At 47.7% G+C, this 23,161-nt stretch overlaps 1 protein-coding gene across 4 annotated transcripts in view; it reads right to left on the bottom strand.

The window, feature by feature from the left end:
- Positions 1-23,161, bottom strand: part of LOC137380107 (serine/threonine-protein kinase WNK2-like) — a 258,006-nt gene that overhangs the window by 99,284 nt on the left and 135,561 nt on the right. For 3 of the 4 annotated variants that reach the window (XM_068051757.1, XM_068051760.1, XM_068051761.1), the window contains exons 7-11: positions 14,609-14,885; positions 7,501-7,700; positions 2,976-3,098; positions 2,798-2,836; positions 2,225-2,389 (exon numbers count right to left, since the gene is read on the bottom strand). In XM_068051757.1, coding sequence (XP_067907858.1) covers positions 2,225-2,389; positions 2,798-2,836; positions 2,976-3,098; positions 7,501-7,700; positions 14,609-14,885 — 804 coding nt within the window. The remainder of the gene's footprint in view (positions 1-2,224; positions 2,390-2,797; positions 2,837-2,975; positions 3,099-7,500; positions 7,701-14,608; positions 14,886-23,161) is intronic. The other variant, XM_068051758.1, reaches the window with a different exon arrangement.

The raw sequence follows: 23,161 nt of genomic DNA, 5'->3' as shown, positions 1-23,161 counted from the left end.
AAATGCAAATTCCAGACATAGCAAATTAAGTTTTAAATGTGAGAAATCTGTCAAGTACAAAGTAACAAAGTTTTGAGTTTCTTGCAAATTTTGTCTTTCACTGGAAATACTTGCTACATTGTATTCGTCATTTTTCTGATACAAGCTAAAATAAACTACTCGTAGTCAATCAAAAAAAACTGTATTAAAGGGAAAAGGAGCCACAATAAAGTGCTTAGTTCTCACCGTCAAATCACTTGGCAAATGATAGTATTCTAATTCTTAGAATTCTCCAACTTATACCATATCAGTGTACCAGTACAGAATGTGTTTCAATAATCACAAATTGACATATTACAGTGCAAGTTTTTTTGATACAATTTGAAACTTCACTTCCTATAAATTCTTAGCTTCACATCGCAAGAGAATCTGAGACACACTGATTCTAGTCTCTTGTAGGGCTTTTAACTGTTTAAAAGAATATAACTTTCAAGATATAAAATATTTCAATTGACTGAGACAGAAGATAATCCTATTTGTAAACTAGAAAGAAATATGTTTATATGCTTACACCATTACATGAAGATCAAAGGAAATGGAAAATACATACTATTGTACACACTTCAGTTTCAGTAGCTTTTAAATACATTTTTTTTGTGAAGTATTGTGCTTATGAAATTGCAAAATCATCAGTGCTAGTACCGGGAATAATCCTCCAGTTTTGATATCCAATCTCATGACTAGCAAAACTAGATGCAGACGGAAACTTTCTGATATAAGAACAGAAAGTGCTGGAAATACTCAGCAGGTCTGACAGCAGAAGAAGCAGAGTTAACGTTTCGGGTCTGTGACCTTTCATCAGAACCTGAAACGTTAACTCTGCTTCTCTCCCCACAGATGCTGCCAGACATGCTGAGTATTTCCAGCACTTTCTGTTTTTATTTCAGATTTCCAGCATCTGCAGTATTTTGCTTTTATTTTAGTGGAAACTTTCTCTGCTTTGCCCAACAGCTTGCCTTGATTGCAACAGGAACAAGGTAATTTTTTTCCCCATTTCTCACAGCAAACCAACTTTACTGCCTCCTGAGATAGCACGAATAATTTATGGGCAGTTTCATGTCGACTGGGTTACAGTTGCCTACATTTATCTAGCTTAGGACATATTTTAAAAGGCTACCTGACAAAGTGGGCTGGTTTTGAAGCCATAGGCCAGAAGTGAAAAAGTCTTGCACTTATATAGCACTTTTCACAACCTCAGGATGTCCTAAAGTACTTTACAGCTAATGAAGCACTTCTGAAGTGTAGTCACTGTTGTAACATAGGAAATATGGCAGCAAATCTGCACACAGCCAGCTCTCACAAACAACAATGTGATGATAATGACCAGATAATTTGTTTTGTGATCTTGATTGAGGGATAAATATTGGCCTGTACACCGTGGAAAGCACCCCCACTCTTCTTTGAAACAATGGCATGGGATCTTTTACATTCACCTGAGAGCAGATGGTATCTAAATTTAACACCTTATGCAAAAGACAGCACCTCTGACTATGCTGCAGTCCCTCAGTACTGCAGTGGAGTGTCTAGAATTTTGTGCTTAAGTCTCTGGAGTGGGACATAAACCCACATCCCTCTGGCTCAGAGGCAACAGTGCTACTAACTGAGTCATGGCCGACATCAGAATGGAAAGATTACATGGTTCACGTGGTCCCAAGGGATTCTGACATTTTAATTTCTGTACAGGAAGAGTAAGCATAGTAATGTCTTTGTTCGCTTTTTCAAGTCACACATCTCCTGTGCTCAGTAGGATTCTTATAATTTAGTTGTCACAGTGAGTTCCTCCTGAAGACTGCATTAAATAGCACATGAACTAACGTGTATATTTTATCTTTTTGGATCAAAGCTCACCAAGAAATTTAATACAAAATATGCCTTCCCCAAACAAGGAAAGTGACTGCTCCCAGTTACTTGATTTTTAAAACATGCGTCCAATACTTGTATGGTAATATAAGTGTGGATCCTAATCCATAATTCTCACAAGTCCTAAAAACTATCAGCACTGTTTTTTTTACCACTAGTAAACAAGGCAGCATTAAGGATTGAGTGGCAGTGTGAGAGTGTAAGTGCATGTGTAAAACAGTTTTACTCCTTGTGTACAAGCAATGTCCGATGACCAGGTGACTGATTTCTTGTGCTCTATAAACAATTTTTAAAACATATATTGTTCTGAAGAAAAGGGACATACCGGAGTTGCTTGGTTAAGCTGAAGTGGTACTGAAGAAATCTGTAATGGTTTCATTTGCGTAAGAGGTTGGGATGGCTGTGCTGGCATTGGAGGCTGTTGAACCTGATACTGTGGCAGGGGCTGAGATGCAGGCTGGACAAGAGGCTTTATGGTTGGCACCTGTTGCTGAAAAAAAACACAAGAATTTATTGCACAGCCTAAAAACATTTACAGAACTTGCACACCGTTTGTTTTACTTACCAGTATGTCAGTACAATTTACATCAAAATTTCAAGTAAAATACCCCCAGCATAAAAATTATTGCCTACAGAACACCAAACACTGGCTTCAAAGCTATCTTTTCATCTGTCCTTTTTCATTTACTGGCAACATAAATCACCCTGTGAAATTAGCTCCTTTAAGACATCATTCTTACAGAAGGTGGAGAGAGAGAAACTGGACTAAAAGTGGCAAAAATGCAAGTGATTCCAATAGTACTGTCCACAAAGTTTAGAATAATTAGAGTAAGATCTTGGTATCTCATGAAGAACAAACCAATGAGAACATAATGTGCAATTAGAATGTAATATCTACCTGAAAATGGAATGTTGCAGTGCAGAAATAAGGGTCCAACTATGAAAAATCAGAACATATGGATAAGGTAACAAAACTGGAAAGATTCACAAACTGCACAGCCATGCAGTTCATTCCTAAAAGGAACCTTAGTGTAACAACAAAAAGACTGATTAAAAAAAAGTGGGCTGGTGCTCACCTGTTGTGGTTGTCCTATCTGCATTGCAGCAAATGCTGCTGGTTGCTGGTAAAATTGCTGGGATCCAAATTGATGAGATTGTATAGGCAAAGCAACAGATGGGGCATGCATCACAAGATTGGGCTATAAAAAAAACACAATGACAATATTTCCTTACTTTCGTGACTTGCTCTACAGTGTTTTTACTCTGTTGGCCATGTGGCTGCTTTCATTCAAAGTGAAAACAGTTGATGAAGTGTCCTGTAGATGAAGCTACAGCACACAACACAAAAACTGTTGTACATTTCTGTGTTTTTTTTTAAACTCAGGCTGGTATGGGAAATTGAAACTTTACATTGCTGCATTATTAAGCATTGTCAGGATTAATTATTTCCATTTGCTACCAGTCATCCCTCAAGTTTTTAATTTCTACCTTATGCAAAGATTCAACTATTTGTTCGAAGCGTTCTACCTTATTTTGCAAAAACCTCTAGGAACATAGTGTGTAAAATTTAATTTCAAAGGGGCAAGGTGAGGGATAGTGGATCAACCGCCCATAACACAACCTGCTCGATTTTCCATTGAAATTTTGCATCCTCAAAGTTTAATTTTATTCACTTAATATTTTAATTATGAGTAGAATGCTATAAAAGCAGGAATGCACGAAAGGAATTAGAACATGCTGTTAAACTCTTGTCGGTGTTTGAAACAGTACATCCCACAGTTGAGAAGTTTAGTAATGACATATCATAGATGACAATGAATTTAATGAAAAATGTTTATAAAAATGATCTGTGCAAAGGTTGGAAAGTATCAAGAAACAGTTTCTTGTTACAATTATTTAAAATGTCAAAGCAATGACAAAAAAAATTAACATTTAGACTAATGAAAAAAATGAACAAAATGTTTTCAGTAATCATAAAGCAGTGACAAAAAGAAAAGGAATATTTAAATAACCGAAGTGCTGTAAATTAAAAGATGGACATCCAGAGCAAGTGTAAAATTATACTAAGCGCAATGGAATAACATTTCTTGCAAAATACAAACATTCGATAAGCAGTAGATCTGAAACATATCCATGAAATTATTGTACTTCAGATTTCAAATGTTCCTTGAATCGTCCGGATGAGTATTGCAATCAAACAAACTACTTTGGTCACTAAGAATTCACTGTAGGTCCTTGCTCCATGAACAACCAATAATCATCAATGAGGATTTTATGCAGTTTTAAGTTGCTAAAGCCTGCACATTGTGAGAATGCTTGACACTTAGCCCATTTTGAATTATTGTCATTACTAGTGTGGTCCATCCCATGACATAGAAACCGAAGGTCTGTTCACCATCAAAGCAACTGTTCCTACTTCGACTTCTACTCTAATAATTAAACGGAACTCAATGTTTCAACTAAAAATACTTGAGTTAGGAACATTGGAGCAGGAGTAGGCCATTCAGCCGGTTGAGCCTGCTCCACCATTCAATTAGATCATGGCCGATCATCTACCTCAATGCCACTTTCCTGCATTATCCCCATAAAAATATATAAAGGAAATATATTTATATAAATAATTAAAGCAACAGGACTGAAAAAACTGAAACATGAACTAGATCATCTCATCATAGGTCATCTCATTATCAAAAAGGAGGTGGTGTTGGGTGTCTTGCAAAGCATTAAGGTAGATAAGTCCCCAGGGCCTGATGAGATCTACCCCAGAATACTGAGGGAGGCAAGGGAAGAAATTGCTGGGGCCTTGACAGAAATCTTTGCATCCTCATTGGCTACAGGTGAGGTCCCAGAGGACTGGAGAATAGCCAATGTTGTTCCTTTGTTTAAGAAGGGTAGCAAGGATAATCCAGGAAATTATAGGCCAGTGAGCCTTACGTCAGTGGTAGGGAAATTATTAGAGAGGATTCTTCGGGACAGGATTTACTCCCATTTGGAAACAAACGAACTTATTAGCGAGAGGCAGCATGGTTTTGTGAAGGGGAGGTAATGTCTTACTAATTTGATTGAGTTTTTTGAGGAAGTAACAAAGATGATTGATCAAGGAAGGGCACTGGATGTTATCTATATGGACTTCAGTAAAGCCTTTGACAAGGTCCCTCATGGCAGACTGGTACAAAAGGTGAAGTCACATGGGATCAGAGGTGAGCTGGCAAGACGGATACAGAACTGGCTCAGTCACAGAAGACTGAGGGTAGCAGTGGAAGGGTGCTTTTCTGAATGGAGGGATGTGACTAGTGGTGTTCCGCAGGGATCAGTGCTGGGACCTTTGCTGTTTCTAGTATATATAAATGGTTTAGAGGAAAATGTAGCTGGTCTGATTAGTAAGTTTGTGGACGACACAAAAGGTTGGTGGAGTTGCGGATAGTGTTGAGGATTGTTAGAGGATACAGCAGGATGTAGATCAGTTGGAGACTTGGGCGGAGAAATGGCAGATGGAGTTTAATCCAGACAAATGTGAGGTAATGCATTTTGGAAGGTCTAATGCAGGTGGGAAGTATACAGTAAATGGCAGAACCCTTAGGAGTATTGACAGGCAGAGAGATCTGGGCGTACAGGTCCACAGGTCACTGAAAGTGGCAACGCAGGTGGATAAGGTAGTCAAGAAGGCATACGGCATGCTTGCCTTCATCGGTCGGGGCATAGAGTATAAAAATTGGTGAGTCATGCTGCAGCTGTACAGAACCTTAGTTAGGCCACACTTGGAATATTGCGTGCAATTCTGGTCACCACACTACCAGGAGGACGTGGAGGCTTTGGAGAGAGTACAGAAGAGGTTTACCAGGATGGTGCCTGGTCTGGAGGGCATTAGCTATGAGGAGAGGTTGGATAAACTCGGATTGTTTTCACTGGAACGACTGAGGTGGAGGGGTGACATGATAGAGGTTTACAAAGTTATGAGCGGCATGGACAGAGTGGATAGTCAGAAGCTTTTTCCCAGAGTGGAAGAGTCAGTTACTAGGGGACATAGGTTTAAGGTGAGAGGGGCAAAGTTTAGAGGGGATGTGCGAGGCAAGTTCTTTACACAGAGGGTGGCGAGTGCCTGGAACTTGCTGCCAGGGGAGGTGGTGGAAGCAGGTACAATAGCGACGTTTAAGAGGCATCTTGACAAATACATGAATGGGATGGGAATAGAGGGATATGGTCCCCGGAAGTGCAGACGGTTTTAGTTTAGGTAGGCATCAAGATCAGCGCAGGCTTGGAGGGTCGAATGGCCTGTTCCTGTGCTGTACTGTTCTTTGTTTGTTCTAGAATAGCTTGCTTTTTGTTCCAATAGTTTTATTTCCTTTGCCATGCATCATTCTCCAGCTTACAGAACAACTGGGAGGCCTGTTTCCAGGCTTCTTCCAATTCTATTCTTGAGCTGGCCACTAAGTGATGCTTCAAGAATGCCAAGTATGATTCATCTTCCAAATTTACCTAATTTATTATAGGGAAGCAGTGAAACTTAACTTGACTGTTCCTCTTGGCAGCACAGCCGACAGCAAGAACCTACAAATTCACATCCTACTGCTCCATGGCCCCAATAGAAAAATAACACTTCAGTAATAAGGATGCCCCAAGTTCATTAACGTAAATAGAAAAAACACGATTAAACATTTACTGTTGATATCTATCTTGTATCGTCAAGTTTCCAGAACTAATCAACAAAGCAACCTCAAAATTCAAAGTAAGCAAACAGAATACAATTGTAATTTTATAATAAATTAAAAGAGAAAAATTGCTTGCTTGCAAAGTCACAGACATTTCCAGTTAAAAAGTTGGGAGATAAAATTCCTCACTTTAACTATGCATGGAAAGGTTAGGGCCCCACAAAGGGCATTTAAAATTTATTAAAAATTCAATACGTAGTAGACTTTAAAATGATTCAATATGTGGTGGGTGGCCTTCATCTCAACTTTCACAAGGCTAAAATATGACACCAAATGTTGTCTTCAAACCTCAAAATTCCCAAAAAAACAATAAGCCACAACTTGCAAGCCAAGACAATAGGTTACAACACCACAATCCATACAGTAAAGATATCTGAAACAAACATGGCCAGGCCAGGCCAGCCCAGCCACAGTACAGTAATGTTTGCAAAGCTATTTTATTTTAAAACTTTTTTTTCTTCCTTCTTTCCCTCCAGATATTTCAGCTCAAGGCCACAGTGAAACTATATTTTGGAATACTCAAAATATCCTCAGTGAATCTTGAAACTTTCCAGTGAATAATGCTATTAAGGACCTGCTAATGAAACTAACTGCGTTATAGAGATCTTAAACATTACAATTTACAGACATTAAACTTAATTACTTTGATGACATAACAGATCATGCTATATTCGGTGTCGCCATTTAGAGTCAGATAAATTCATAGAATCATAATCAGCTTTGGGATGAAATTCAATTACATAATTTTTGTTAATATTTATTGGTCCTGAACTGCAATTTTAGCAGACGGTCACCTCAACTGAAAAAAGGAAGAATTTGACTTTACAATAATGCAGACACTTTCTTTTCACAAAAATACTTGAAATAGTATTTTAAAAATGATAAAACGTACCGTAGATGTGTGCTGGTAGTGAGCCAACAGTTGCTGTGAGCTAATGGAAGGTGCTTGAATCTCACTCTGAGGTGGACTGCAGATCTGCTGTACTCCAGGGGGCATCGGCTCGTGAACAGATGAGCAAACTACACTCTGTTGGCTTCCTTGGGAGTCAGAATAAAGTGTTGATCCTTGCCCACTGTCACAAGTGCTGTCAGCTTTAAAATACACAGTTGTTAAATAACAACATTTGTTTGCAAGTCCACATAAATATTTGTAAAAACACAAACACAATATAAACTGGGCGAGTCAATTCTGACAATCCAAATGATAGATGGCAGTATCCTGTGCCATAAAGTATCAAGTCTTCAGAACAAACACCACTGCTCCTATATGTTCTCAAACTCATTTTTGGATAATTGCAATCGGTACTTCCTGAGGCATGACAGCAAGTCATGACAGCCCATTCTTATTTACGGTTTCTAGGTAACTCAAAAGTACCACTGGCAGAAACCTGAAAGCACCTTGTCTTCTTATGCTTGCTCCCAGGCAAGAGCACAGAACGGTTCTATTTTGGTGCAACAAGCAAATTACCACTCCAATTGTGGTGGTAAAGTGCTGGTTTAAATAAAAAGGTAATAAAATAATTACTTTTATTGGACAGTTTCTCTTTCCGTGATCATATTATCACAAGAACATGCGTGAATAAAAGGGATAAACTATAGCTGACTTGAGAAAGACCACTCTTTTAAATGACTGCAGTATTTTTTCATTATTACGAATTTAGATGGTTGCATGTTTATTCAAAGTTACAACCAGTTGGCAAGAAATCTATTCAGAAATTATAAACACAGAACAATTTATAAATAGTGAGCCTAATACTTGAACAACCAAGGACAGTATATGCTGATAAGGGCAAAAATCAAAGACTCTAATGCTGGGATTTTAACCCAGGCAGACGGGAGCCGGCCACCGACCCGTATTTTGTGGGTCCCTGAGCGTTAATTGCTCTGAGGCGGGACTTCCACCCGCTTGAGGTGGGAAGTCCCGTCGAACAGAGCTGCCGGCCAAATCAGCGGGCCAGCAGCTCCTAGGCCTAGTAGCGCCACCAGGAATGGTGGCCACTGCTGGGACTTCAGCCCAGCATGAAGTAAAAATGGGGAGCCCGGAACCAAGGTAAGTTTTGGTTGCCTCCCCAGGGGTAATCGGTCGGGCCCTTGGCGAGGCAAGCACTGTCGATTGGGGGAGAAAGGGGGGTGGTTGTCAGGCAGCTTCTCGGTCCTCGGCCACCCGACCAGCCACGGGTAAAATCCCTGTGGAGGTGGGCAAAGGCCCTTATTAAGTTGCCACTTAAGAGCCTTGACTGGCCTGGGGCAGGCGGGCCGTTTTTGCCGGCGGGAGCTGGTCAGGAAGGGCCACTGGAGCTCCCTGCTCCATTTTATGCCACCCTCCCCCACCGCCACCTTCCCGCTCTTTGGGGGAGGTAAAATTCAGCCCCAAGTCTTAGGACTCACATGCAACTCAAAATCCATTTTTGGAATTTAATATGTCCTCTGTGTTCTTCAATTCGGCTGTAACCTTGTGGCTTTCCATTTTTCTTTTCATATATTGCCCCATTTTTTTTTTTAAAAAACACAGTAGCACGAATTAGTTTTGTGACAATCAGAAAATAAAAATAGGCTTGGACAGAGTGTCGCCAGCTTCAGAAAAGGGTTACATAATTGGGGGAGGGGACACCTGGAGGGAAACACAATAATACAGGGCAAAGAAATAAACACAATGGCCGGGATTTTACAAAGCTCCCGACCTCAGGCTCCGTGGTGGGGAGAGGGCCAAAAGATTGTTCCGGCAGTGGCCCGCCATGGAGACCAATGCCAGGAGGACCGGGCCCAATCTTCCCAGTGGCATTGCGGCTCCCCACCACAGGGTGATGGGACCTGGATTAAAATATTCAAATTAGCAGAATGTATACATTTAAATAGCTGCTTCCTTGTGGTCAGTGGCAATATGTTACACAGCAATATACATTCTAGAAGAGTTAATTCACAATTAGATTATGTGAAAAAATACAATAGCGTAGAGTCACCATGGCACAAGAGGCGGCCATTCGGTCCATTGAGTCTATGCCAGCTCTCTGTAAAGCAGGCATCAAGATCGGCGCAGGCTTGGAGGGCCGAATGGCCTGTTCCTGTGCTGTACTGTTCTTTTTTCAAATCAATCAGTCCCATTTCCTCGCTTTTTAAACTATAGCCCTGTAAGTTTATTTCCCTCAAGTACCCATCCAATTTCCTTTTGAAATCATTTATCATCTCTGCTTCCACCATACTCATCGGCACAGAGTTCCAGGTCATTACCACTCGCTGTGTAAAAAGAGTTCTTCCTCACATCCCCCTGCATTTCTTGCCCAAAACCTTAAATCTGTGTCCCCTATCCTTGTACCATCAGCTACTAGGAATAGCTTCTCCTTATCTACCCTATCCAAACCGGTCATAATCTTGTACACCACTAGTAAATCTCCCCTCAATCTCTCTCTCCAAGGAGAGCCACAGCTTCTCCAACCCAACGTTATTGTTAAAATCCCTCATCCCTGGAACCATTCTGGTAGATCTCCTTTGCACCCTTTCAAGGACCCTCACATCCTTCCTAAAATATGACGACCAGAACTGGATGCAATACTTTGTGACCTAACTAAAGCTTTATACAGGTTCAGCATAACCTCCCTGCTTTTGTACTCAATACCTCTATTTATGAATCCCAAGATCCCATATGCTTTGCTAACTACTCTCTCAATATATCCTGCCACCTTCAAAGATCTATGCACATGAACCCCAGGTCCCTCTCTTCCTGTATACTCTTCAGAACTGTATCATTTAGTCTATATTGGCCTCCTCTATCCCTTTTGCCAAAATGAATCACCTCACATTTCTCTGCATTAAATTCCTTCTGCCACTTGTCTGCCCATTCTGTTAATCTATCTATGTCTTGTTGCAGCTGATTGGTATCATCCTCACTGTCTGCCACACCTCCAAGTTTGGTAGCATGTCAAAATATCGACCTTTTATGTCAACAAAGTTTTAATACAATTTTTAGAGTTTCTCCTCTTAGAGTCCCAAAAATGAGGAAATAAAGCTAATGAAAATAATTTTCCAATATGTTGCTACACAGCTGACATCAATCAGTACAGCCTAGCATTCACTCCACTAAAACTAAAAATGATCATGGAAGCTCTACTTGCATGTTAAGAAACACTGAAAATTTTTGGTGAGGGTGATGGAGGAGTGAGAGAGTGTGACAGTGAGAGAGTAACTGTGAGAGAGAAAACACACAACAGTGCAAGTATTGTACATTGAATGTACTTCTCTTTCCCTTTTAACACTCCTTATTGAGTCAATCATGTTGTTATTTAGTGATCAACAGTTCCATTGTAAACCAGTTTCAACAGAAATGGTCAGACCAGAATATTAGGTTATGAAAATACAATTGGATATGTCTTTTCAAAACTCCATTAATCTTACGTACTACTGAAATAAGACAGAAGGTTTCAGGGTTTGTAATTTTTTGGGGGGAGAAAGATTTCCTACAGCAAGATATCATTAGTATGTTGAAATCCAGTGGCTATTCTACGGATTTCTAAAGCAGTGCTTTAACTCCACAGCATGTTGTTCCTCATTGAGCCATCGTAGCTTTTATGTGTCCTTGTCAAATTTACAGCAAGGATTCTTCCAAAAGATTCTGTATTTTGCTAATTCCTGACAGATAAGTCTACACACTTGATATGCCGCAAAAATCAATTTAACAATTCTCATTTCTAAAGATGCGAAAGAATGATAAAGTCAATATAGATAATAGGAAACCTCCTCCATTTATCTGCCTCCTGCATTATACAGCTCTTTCCAAAATGGATCAGAATGGAACATTTTAACCACAGAGTAGATTTTCTACAGAACCCTGGTCATTTAGGCAGTTTAGTTAAGGAGGAACAATGTTCAAATACAGACTAGAAGTATATACAACATTGTGCATTCATTTTAAAGCCATTTTCTAATTATTATTTATGCTCATATTCTTTGAATCATCACTGACTTAAGTTACATTTGTGAGCAAAAGCACAAATTTCCTATTTAGGGAATGTTGGCAATTGGGAGTAGGCATTTCTGGTAGGGTGAACAGACTCTAAATGTGGATTAACATGGCATTATGGCTATTTCAAAATGAAAACAAATTTCAATTATGAAAACAGCAAATTCTGACTGCATGAGTGACTTTGAAGAAGGGATACTACCATATTTACAAATCCACATTTCCTTTTCAATCCATACTCTGTTCCTCTTTCAACAACTTATATTTATATAACGCCTTTAATGTAATAAAACTTTCCAAGGCGCTTCACAGAAGCATTATTAAACAAAAATATGACATTGAGCCACAGAAGGAGCTATTGCAACAGATGACCAAAGGCTTGATCAGAGAGGTAGATTTTAAGGAGTGTCTTAAAGGAGGAAAGTGAGGAGAGGTGTGTAGAGATGCAGGAAGGAAATCCAGAGCTTAGAGCCTAGGCAAACTAAGGTGCAGCCAGCAATGGTGGAGTGATTAAAATAGGGGATGCTCAAGAGGTCAGAATTAGATGAACGCAGATATCAAAGTTTTGTGGGGCTTGAGGAGATTACAAAGATAGGGAGAGGTGAAGTCTTGGAGGGATTTGAAAACAAGGATGAGAATTTTAACATCAGGGCGTTGCTTGACTGGGAGCCAATGTAAGTCAGCAAGCTCAGGGGTGATAGGCAAACAGGACTTTGTGCGAGTTAAGACATGGACAGCAAAATTTTGGATGACCTCAAGTTTACAGAGGGTACAATGTGGGAGACCAACCAGGAATGCATTAAAATAGTCACGTTTAGAGGTAACAAAGGCATGAATGAGGGCTTCAGCAGTAGATAAGTTAAGATGGGGTGAAGTTGGGCAATGTCATGGAGGTGGAAATAGGTGGTGATGGCACGAATATGAGGTTGGAAGTTCACCTTGGGGTCAAATATGACACCAAGGTTGACAACAGACTGGTTTAGTCTCAGACTGTTGCCAGGGAGAGGGATGGAATCAGTAGCTAGGGAAGAGAGTTTGGAGCGGGGACCGAAAACAATGGTTTCCGTCACTAAGATCGAGTCCATCTGATCAGCTGCCTCTGATGCATCCCTCGCTTCTACTAGTGCACCGGGCAACACTTCCTCAAAAGTTCCTTGCTACCCTAGCCCTGAATTTGCATCTTTCTCTAGTTTCTCTCCTATCCCCCCTCATGCCATCTCTGAGCACTCCTTGTTCATGCGACCCACCCCCTGCTCCCTCGACCCTATGAAAGACAGCCTGCCGATAAGAGAGGGGAGTCTTGGAGGGGTAAAGAGAAAAGTAAAAAAAAAAGCAAAAGGGGAAATAGAGTGATGGGCTCAGGTCCGGGTCCAGTAAATTTTGGTCGCTAACTATTCGTAACTACATCCTTTTCAAGTTTAATCATCTGTGTTCTCTCTCCTGGCTAATTTTCATTATATCTAATCACTTGCTCTCTATTTTTGGCTTCCTTGTTTTGCGTACTATTTTTTCTATACATTTTTGCCTGTTACTTGCTTTTAATTCAATAGTTTGATATAATGTTTAGTATTTTGTTCACAGTTCTTTTGGTTATTTAGTGGATATACTGGTACAGCCTGACAAAAAGTATGCATTTTATTTTGATGTATTAGGAGAAAGCACAGAGGAACAAAATTTGGGCCAATCATATGCAATAGCCTTCAAACCAGTTGAAAATAGAGTCATAGAGAGATACAGCACCGAAACAGGCCCTTCAGCCCAACGAGTCCGCACCAACCATCAACCACCCATTTATACTAATCCTACATTAATCCAATTTTTTCCCTCTCACATTCCCACCTTCCCTCAAATCTCCTACCACCTACCTACACTAGGGGCAATTATTATTTTTTTTTAACAATGGCCAATTTATCTGTCAACCCACAAGTCTTTGGCATGCAGGAGGAAACCGGAGCACCCGGAGGAAACCCACGCGGTCACAGGGAGAACTTGCAAACTCCGCACAGGCAATACCCAGAACCGAACCCGGGTATTCATACTTGATGGAAAGCACATATAGCAAAAGTACCTTTCGATAAATGAACCAATAATCAGATATAATGCCATATTGGAGTAATATATTGTTAAGTACTGGTGGATTCCTGGAAGCAGAAAATGCATTCATACTGCTCCATTTGCACTACCTGGAAGATGCAGGAGGTTTGGCGTGAGGAGTTGAAGATTGATGGTTCGAAGTCCCGTGCATGTGTGCTTGAGCAGTCTATTCAGTACACTCATCTTAAGACCAATGCTAAAAGTTTGAAGCGTTTCAAAGCAGTTTTTAAACCACATTATAAATATGATGATTCTCAGTGAAGCTCGTCTCCAGTCAATAGAGGAGCATAGCATAGCCCAAACATAATACCTTGGTTGCAGATCACAGCTTTATATCTAATGGACTGTTATAGTTTTTTTTAGCTGTCTGAATATCAGCCACACTAACCCGAGAACTCTCCTTGATTGACAGATTTGGGAAATGCCAACAGCAACGCTAATTTGGACATCTTATTGATGAATGAATCTGACGAATTGGGCCTAATGAAATGCCTGTATGTGTGCATCTTCCCTAGTAACGCAATTCTTTTCCTGTGAGAAGGAGACGTTGTGCTTTATGGAAAAGATCACACACTTAATCTTAAAATGAAACCACTGGGGAATTTATAACAGGTTGAGTAAGACAGGCATCTCAGGAGGTTAGAGAGATTCTAACATTTAGTCAGGTTTTGCTGGAACTGAAGCAAATTGTACTCTCCAAGACTATTCATGTTGAGGTCCCTATAGAAGCTTTATATAAATATGGTAGAGGGAGAGAAAAACATTTTTTGCAATACTGATTTCAAAATTTCCATGATGACCAAACATAAATCTCAAATGACAGATAACAGTGAATATAATCTGTTTTTATTAAAAATGATTAGTTTCATTAAATCCCAGACAGAATTTTAAAAATATGATCCCATTGTATTTCCCAACACAAAGAACGTCAAAATCAAATAACGACACTTACACATAACAGATGTGGCATTGATGAGCAGATTCGGACGCACATGTTGGTCAGCTTCAGGCTCTTCCAATTCTGGGGGGATTTGCAGGCCTGACTGGGTTGTACCAACAACTTGATGGAAGCAATTTTTCTGTTTTTCCAATTCCTCCTTTTCTCCTTGTGCATTAGTCACATTTACTTGCTGACATCTTTCCCTTCTCCACTTAATTAAGGCTACTCTGTCTCGTATCGACTTGGCAACAGTCTTGGAATCACATTCTTGAAAGAAACCAGAGTCAATCTGCAACCAAAACATCAATATTGCATAAATGTTATAATGTAAAAAAATGTCCTCCCCATTACATGAGAGTCTGATGGAAAACATTAATAAAACAATTCAAGTTTGCTGCAAATTTCAGGCTTAGTCAATGCTCTCAACTTTTCAAGCAGAAAGCTTTATAGTCAACATTGAAGAAATCAAATTACACCAGTTTAGTGCACAAGTGTCTGCTGGCAATGCAGACTAAAATACATTTATACTTCTTTGGTATTTCACATTTTGAAGCTAAGTAAAATGCAAATAATACAACTGACAATTCCTCTGTTCCCTCCAGCTCCCATTTTATCCCATCCCTCATTTTAATACTACGAAATTCGAACAATGGTCAACAATGTACCCTGGATGTAAAAACGAAGTTTGAATTGGTTACAATTCGAAATTTGATAAGACTAAAATTGAAAAGTACCCAAATTAAAAACCTGCTGTTACTATTAATTTCCTTTTAAAAATTTCAAGCATTCATTCCCACCTTAAAACTTGCAAAATTTGAACAGCGTACTAGGTATATTGAGGATAGTACTTTAGAGGAGTTATTGAGCTTGACAATGTGAAAAGGCAAAGTTCAACCTCAGTAAAAGTAAAATCATGAAGTGAAAAGCAGCATTAAGGCTAATCATCACGATTTCCAACCAAAGCAATGAAAGACAACATCTCAAAATTAGTGAACATACCTAACTCTGCAGATACTCAACAAATCCAGCCCGTCTGGACAATTGTGGACGAACAGGTGCACAAGTTCTGATCCTACACCCACCCACAGTTATTCTGCACAAAAAGCCTGGAGGCCACCTGTAGCATTAACACCTCAAAATCTGCATGTACACCTGGTCTGTTGCCCAGTGAATGACACAATCAGCTGTGGTAGAGATCTGTTCTCCACTCACGTCTACAATAAAAATGTGGGCAAAATCCTGGTCAAATCTGATATTCCACCAACTGCATTTGGAACTGCACATCCAGCACGATGTTTGGGGTCCCTTATGTTCCGACGCCATGAGCATCTCAACTAGTCCCTTGTCCAACCCATTAGAGCCACCATCTTAAGAGGAGGTCGTCTGCACCCAGTAAATAATTTGTCCCAGCCTTCCTGACCTTTCCGCAGTTCCTAATCACCTATCAACATTAAGACTTACTCCCATGTTTGTGCAGTACTACCCAACTGTATCTAACTGAAAAAATACTTCTCTGCACTTGTCCAAGTACAACCTAACTACAGGTATATCCTGTCTCTTCTGGATTTGTAAACTATAGAGTTTTATTTAAAATAAACACACATTTGTCTATCACTGCTTGTCCCACAACTGAATGTGTCAATTTGGCTTGCTTAACTAAGTGCAGGGCTCCTACTATCTACGAATAGCAAAATAGAATACAGGTGTCTGAGGATGTGGTGATAGAATAAAAGGTGAATTAGCTGCTTGATCCACAATTGTGCACTAAAATGCGGCTTCTGCTACTCATTAAATCAAGAGTGCTCCAATGTGTCATTATAGAAATGTGAAAATAGGCACTTTTTTGGATCCACAGTACAAAGTCAATTTTTGTGATTTGATTTCTAGCAGACACTTGTCAGGACAGTTTACCATCAAGCACTTACAAGGATATACAAGTCCGATATCCAAAATCCGCCACCCTCAGGATTGACACCGCGCCAGATTCTGGATTTTCCTGAATTTTGGACAAAAAAATTGGTTGCCTATCCCAGGCTAAAATCAATGAATAAGAGATATCTGTACATGAGATAAACTATGAAAAATAAATAAAGTATCGATGAATGAATTGATGCAAAAAAGTACCCTTGACCGAAGGAATTTCAATGGTTCAGAATTTTTATTCAGTAACTTAAACTGTCCAGAAAAAGAACTCCATATCTTGCTGCAACTATATAGAAAAACACCACTGCTGCTGGTTTAAACATTAACAGTCTACGGGTAAGTTCAGTGAGCACAAAAGTGACTGGCTTGACCAGCTTAGTTGTTCTTTAGTCTTGCCTCTAGAGGGCACTATTCAACAAAATGGGTTTTGATGATATTCAAAACGTCCGGTTTTCAGACAATTCCAGTTTTCGGACAGTTGCAATTTGGATATCGAACCTGTATTATATAAAAAAGCTGCATTACAATTTTATTATGACCCACTCCCCCATGACAGGCTACCTACTGCCCGCGATGGATGACCACCCTGCCCCTCCCCTGCAAACCCCAATCTCTCACTCCCTCCCGACTCCTGATTGCCAGGAACCATTTCAAGGGTCGACAGCTGCATGCTCCTGTCATATTGGCCAACTGCCGGTCGGTGAACGAAGAAAAAAAGTTGAGGTCCGGGCGTTAAATTCAGCGAGAGGGGGGGACGGGGACGGGGGAGAGAGAGAGAGAGACAGAGAGAGAGAGAGAGAGAGAGACAGACGGGGGGGGGGGGGGGGAGAGACAGAGACAGAGACAGAGACAGAGACAGAGACAGATAGAGAGACAGATAGAGAGACAGATAGAGAGACAGAGAGAGAGACAGAGAGAGAGACAGAGAGAGAGACAGAGAGAGAGACAGACAGAGGGACAGACAGAGGACAGACAGAGGGACGGGGGGGGGAAGAGAGAGAGGGACGGGGGGGGGGGGAGGGAAGAGAGAGAGGGACGGGGGGGGGGGGGGGAGGGAAGAGAGAGAGGGACGGGGGGGACGGACGGGGGGAAGAGAGAGAGGGACGGGGGGGGAGGAAGAGAGAGAGAGGGAGGGGGGGACGGGGGGAGAGAGAGGGAGGGGGGGACGGGGGAGAGAGAGAGAGGGGGACGGGGGAGAGAGAGAGAGAGGGGGACGGGGGGAGAGAGAGAGAGGGGGACGGGGGGAGAGAGAGAGAGGGGGACGGGGGGGAGAGAGAGAGAGGGGGACGGGGGGAGAGAGAGAGAGGGGGACGGGGGGAGAGAGAGAGAGGGGGACGGGGGGAGAGAGAGAGAGGGGGACGGGGGGAGAGAGAGAGAGGGGGACGGGGGAGAGAGAGAGAGAGGAGAGGGGACGGGGGGAGAGAGAGAGAGGGGGACGGGGGAGAGAGAGAGAGGGGGACGGGGGGAGAGAGAGAGAGGGGGACGGGGGGAGAGAGAGAGAGGGGGACGGGGGGAGAGAGAGAGAGGGGGACGGGGGAGAGAGAGAGGGGGGACGGGGGAGAGAGAGAGAGGGGACGGGGGGAGAGAGAGAGAGGGGGACGGGGGGAGAGAGAGAGAGGGGGACGGGGGAGAGAGAGAGAGGGGGACGGGGGGAGAGAGAGAGAGGGGGACGGGGGAGAGAGAGAGAGAGGGGGACGGGGGGAGAGAGAGAGAGGGGGACGGGGGAGAGAGAGAGAGGGGGACGGGGGGAGAGAGAGAGAGGGGGACGGGGGAGAGAGAGAGAGGGGGACGGGGGGAGAGAGAGAGAGGGGGACGGGGGGAGAGAGAGAGAGGGGGACGGGGGGAGAGAGAGAGAGGGGGACGGGGGGAGAGAGAGAGAGGGGGACGGGGGGAGAGAGAGAGAGGGGGACGGGGGAGAGGAGAGAGAGGGGGACGGGGGGAGAGAGAGAGAGGGGGACGGGGGGAGAGAGAGAGAGGGGACGGGGGGAGAGAGAGAGAGGGGGACGGGGGGGAGAGAGAGAGGGGGGGGGGGGAGAGAGAGCGCGAGAGAGGGACGGAGGGGGGGGAGAGGAGAGAGAGGGACGGAGGGGGGGGAGAGAGAGAGAGGGACGGGGGGGGGAGAGAGAGAGAGGGACGGAGGGGGGGAGAGAGAGAGAGGGACGGAGGGGGGGAGAGAGAGAGAGGGACGGAGGGGGGAGAGAGAGAGAGGGACGGAGGGGGGGAGAGAGAGAGAGGGACGGAGGGGGGAGAGAGAGAGAGGGACGGAGGGGGGGAGAGAGAGAGAGGGACGGAGGGGAGGGAGAGAGAGAGAGAGACGGAGGGAGGGAGAGAGAGAGAGAGAGGGACGGAGGGAGGGAGAGAGAGAGAGAGGGACGGAGGGAGGGAGAGAGAGAGAGAGGGACGGAGGGGGGGAGAGAGAGAGAGAGAGGGACGGAGGGGGGGAGAGAGAGAGAGAGAGGGACGGAGGGGGGGGAGAGAGAGGGACGGAGGGGGGGAGAGAGAGAGAGAGAGGGACGGAGGGGGGGAGAGAGAGCGAGAGAGGGACGGGGGTGGAGTGAGAGCGCGAGAGAGGGACGGGGGTGGAGTGAGAGCGCGAGGAGGGACGGGGAGTGAGAGCGCGAGAGAGGGACGGGGGACTGAGAGGGACGGGGGTGGAGTGAGAGCGCGAGAGAGGGACGGGGGTGGAGTGAGAGCGCGAGAGAGGGACGGGGGTGGAGTGAGAGCGCGAGAGAGAGGGACGGAGGGGGGGAGAGAGAGCGAGAGAGGGACGGAGGGGGTGAGAGAGAGGAAGGACGGGGGGGAGAGAGAGCGCGAGAGGGACGGAGGGGGGGGAGAGAGAGCGCGAGGAGACGGAGGGGGGGAGAGAGAGCGCGAGAGAGGGACGGAGGGGGGGAGAGAGAGCGCGAGAGAGGGGGAGAGGCGGGGTGGAGTGAGAGCGCGAGAGAGGGACGGGGGTGGAGTGAGAGCGCGAGAGAGGGACGGGGTGGAGTGAGAGCGCAGAGAGGGACGGGGTGGAGTGAGAGCGCGAGAGAGGGACGGGGGTGGAGTGAGAGCGCGAGAGAGGGACGGGGGTGGAGTGAGAGCGCGAGAGAGGGACGGGGGGTGGAGTGAGAGCGCGAGAGAGGGACGGGGGTGGAGTGAGAGCGCGAGAGAGGGACGGGGGTGGAGTGAGAGCGCGAGAGAGGGACGGGGGTGGAGTGAGAGCGCGAGAGAGGGACGGGGGTGGAGTGAGAGCGCGAGAGAGGACGGGGTGGAGTGAGAGCGCGAGAGAGGGACGGGGGTGGAGTGAGAGCGCGAGAGAGGGACGGGGTGGAGTGAGAGCGCGAGAGAGGGACGGGGGTGGAGTGAGAGCGCGAGAGAGGGACGGGGGTGGAGTGAGAGCGCGAGAGAGGGACGGGGGTGGAGTGAGAGCGCGAGAGAGGGACGGGGGTGGAGTGAGAGCGCGAGAGAGGGACGGGGTGGAGTGAGAGCGCGAGAGAGGGACGGGGGTGGAGTGAGAGCGCGAGAGAGGGACGGGGGTGGAGTGAGAGCGCGAGAGAGGGACGGGGGTGGAGTGAGAGCGCGAGAGAGGGACGGGGTGGAGTGAGAGCGCGAGAGAGGGACGGGGGTGGAGTGAGAGCGCGAGAGAGGGACGGGGGTGGAGTGAGAGCGCGAGAGAGGGACGGGGTGGAGTGAGAGCCGAGAGAGGGACGGGGGTGGAGTGAGAGCGCGAGAGAGGGACGGGGGTGGAGTGAGAGCGCGAGAGAGGACGGGGTGGAGTGAGAGCGCGAGAGAGGGACGGGGGTGGAGTGAGAGCGCGAGAGAGGGACGGGGGTGGAGTGAGAGCGCGAGAGAGGGACGGGGTGGAGTGAGAGCGCGAGAGAGGACGGGGTGGAGTGAGAGCGCGAAGAGAGGGACGGGGGTGGAGTGAGAGCGCGAGAGAGGGACGGGGGTGGAGTGAGAGCGCGAGAGAGGGACGGGGTGGAGTGAGCGCGAGAGAGGACGGGGAGTGAGAGCGAGAGAGGGACGGGGGTGGAGTAGTGAGAGCGCGAGAGAGGGACGGGGGTGAGTGAGAGCGCGAGAGAGGGACGGGGGTGGAGTGAGAGCGCGAGAGAGGGACGGGGGTGGAGTGAGAGCGCGAGAGAGGGACGGGGGTGGAGTGAGAGCGCGAGAGAGGGACGGGGGTGGAGTGAGAGCGCGAGAGAGGGACGGGGGGTGGAGTGAGAGCGCGAGAGAGGGACGGGGGTGGAGTGAGAGCGCGAGAGAGGGACGGGGGTGGAGTGAGAGCGCGAGAGAGGGACGGGGGTGGAGTGAGAGCGCGAGAGAGGGACGGGGGTGGAGTGAGAGCGCGAGAGAGGGACGGGGGGTGGAGTGAGAGCGCGAGAGAGGGACGGGGGGAGTGAGAGCGCGAGAGAGGGACGGGGGGGGAGTGAGAGCGCGAGAGAGGGACGGGGGGGAGTGAGAGCGCGAGAGAGGGACGGGGGGGGAGTGAGAGCGCGAGAGAGGGACGGGGGGGGAGTGAGAGCGCGAGAGAGGGACGGGGGGGGAGTGGAGAGCGCGAGAGAGGGACGGGGGGGGAGAGCGAGGACGGGAGTGAGAGCGCGAGAGAGGGACGGGGGGGGAGTGAGAGCGCGAGAGAGGGACGGGGGGGGAGTGAGAGCGCGAGAGAGGGAGCGGGGGGGAGTGAGAGCGCGAGAGAGGGACGGGGGGGGAGTGAGAGCGCGAGAGAGGGACGGGGGGGGAGTGAGAGCGCGAGAGAGGGACGGGGGGGGAGTGAGAGCGCGAGAGAGGGACGGGGGGGGAGTGAGAGCGCGAGAGAGGGACGGGGGGGGGAGTGATGAGCGCGAGAGAGGGACGGGGGGGGAGTGAGAGCGCGAGAGAGGGACGGGGGGGGAGTGAGAGCGCGAGAGAGGGACGGGGGGGGAGTGAGAGCGCGAGAGAGGGACGGGGGGGGAGTGAGAGCGCGAGAGAGGGACGGGGGGGAGTGAGAGCGCGAGAGAGGGACGGGGGGGGAGTGAGAGCGCGAGAGAGGGACGGGGGGGGAGTGAGAGCGCGAGAGAGGGACGGGGGGGGGAGTGAGAGCGCGAGAGAGGGACGGGGGGGAGTGAGAGCGCGAGAGAGGGACGGGGGGGAGTGAGAGCGCGAGAGAGGGGACGGGGGGGGGAGTGAGAGCGCGAGAGAGGGACGGGGGGGGAGTGAGAGCGCGAGAGAGGGACGGGGGGGGAGTGAGAGCGCGAGAGAGGGACGGGGGGGAGTGAGAGCGCGAGAGAGGGACGGGGGGGGAGTGATGAGCGCGAGAGAGGGACGGGGGGGGAGTGAGAGCGCGAGAGAGGGACGGGGGGGGGAGTGAGAGCGCGAGAGAGGGACGGGGGGGGAGTGAGAGCGCGAGAGAGGACGGGGGGGGAGTGAGAGCGCGAGAGAGGGACGGGGGGGGGAGTGAGAGCGCGAGAGAGGGACGGGGGGGGAGTGAGAGAGCGCGAGAGAGGGACGGGGGGGGAGTGAGAGCGCGAGAGAGGACGGGGGGGAGTGAGAGCGCGAGAGAGGGACGGGGGGGGGAGTGAGAGCGCGAGAGAGGGACGGGGGGGGAGTGAGAGCGCGAGAGAGGGACGGGGGGGGAGTGAGAGCGCGAGAGAGGGACGGGGGGGAGTGAGAGCGCGAGAGAGTGGACGGGGGGGAGTGAGAGCGCGAGAGAGGGACGGGGGGGGGGAGTGAGAGCGCGAGAGAGGACGGGGGGGGGAGTGAGAGCGGAGAGAGGACGGGGGGGGAGTGAAGAGCGCGAGAGAGGGACGGGGGGGGGAGTGTGAGAGCGCGAGAGAGGGACGGGGGGGGAGTGAGAGGCAGAGAGGGGACGGGGGGGAGTGAGAGCGCGAGAGAGGGACGGGGGGGGAGTGAGAGCGCGAGAGAGGGACGGGGGGGAGTGAGAGCGCGAGAGAGGGACGGGGGGGGAGAGAAGAGCGCGGAGAGGGACGGGGGGGGAGTGATGAGCGCGAGAGAGGGACGGGGGGGGAGTGAGAGCGCGAGAGAGGACGGGGGGGAGTGAGAGCGCGAGAGAGGGACGGGGGGGGTGAGAGGAGAGAGTGAACGAGGGATGAGGCGGAGAGAGGGACGGGGGGGGGGAGTCGAGAGCGCGAGAGAGGGACGGGGGGGGAGTGAGAGCGCGAGAGAGGACGGGGGGGGAGTGAGAGCGCGAGAGAGGACGGGGGGGGGGAGAGAGAGAGAGCGCGAGAGAGGGACTGGGGGGGGGGAGAGAGAGCGCGAGAGGGGGACGGGGGGACGGGAGAGGCACGAGAGAGGGACGTGGGGGGGGGGGACGGGGAAGAGAGCGCGAGAGGGACGGGGGGGGGGGGGGGGGGAAGAAGAGCGCGCTGAGAGAGGGACGGGGGGGGGGGGGGGGGGAAGAAGAGCGCGAGAGAGGGACGGGGGGGGGGGGGGGGGGAGAGAGAGCGCGGAGAGAGGGACGGGGGAGCGCGAGAGTAGGGACGGGGGAGAAGGGAGCGCGAGAGAGGGACGGGCGGGAGCGCGGAGAGGGACGGGGGGAGAGAGAGAGAGGGACGGGGGGGAGAGAGAGAGAGGGGGACGGGGGGAGAGAGAGAGAGAGGGGGACGGGGGGAGAGAGAGAGAGGGGGACGGGGGGAGAGAGAGTGAGGGGGGACGGGGAGGAGA

Source organism: Heterodontus francisci, chromosome 19, assembly GCF_036365525.1.
Source record: "Heterodontus francisci isolate sHetFra1 chromosome 19, sHetFra1.hap1, whole genome shotgun sequence".
NCBI classification, from domain to species: Eukaryota; Metazoa; Chordata; class Chondrichthyes; order Heterodontiformes; family Heterodontidae; genus Heterodontus; species Heterodontus francisci.
Note: the sequence above shows the minus strand (reverse complement) of the source record. Positions and strands in the feature narration are given on the sequence as shown.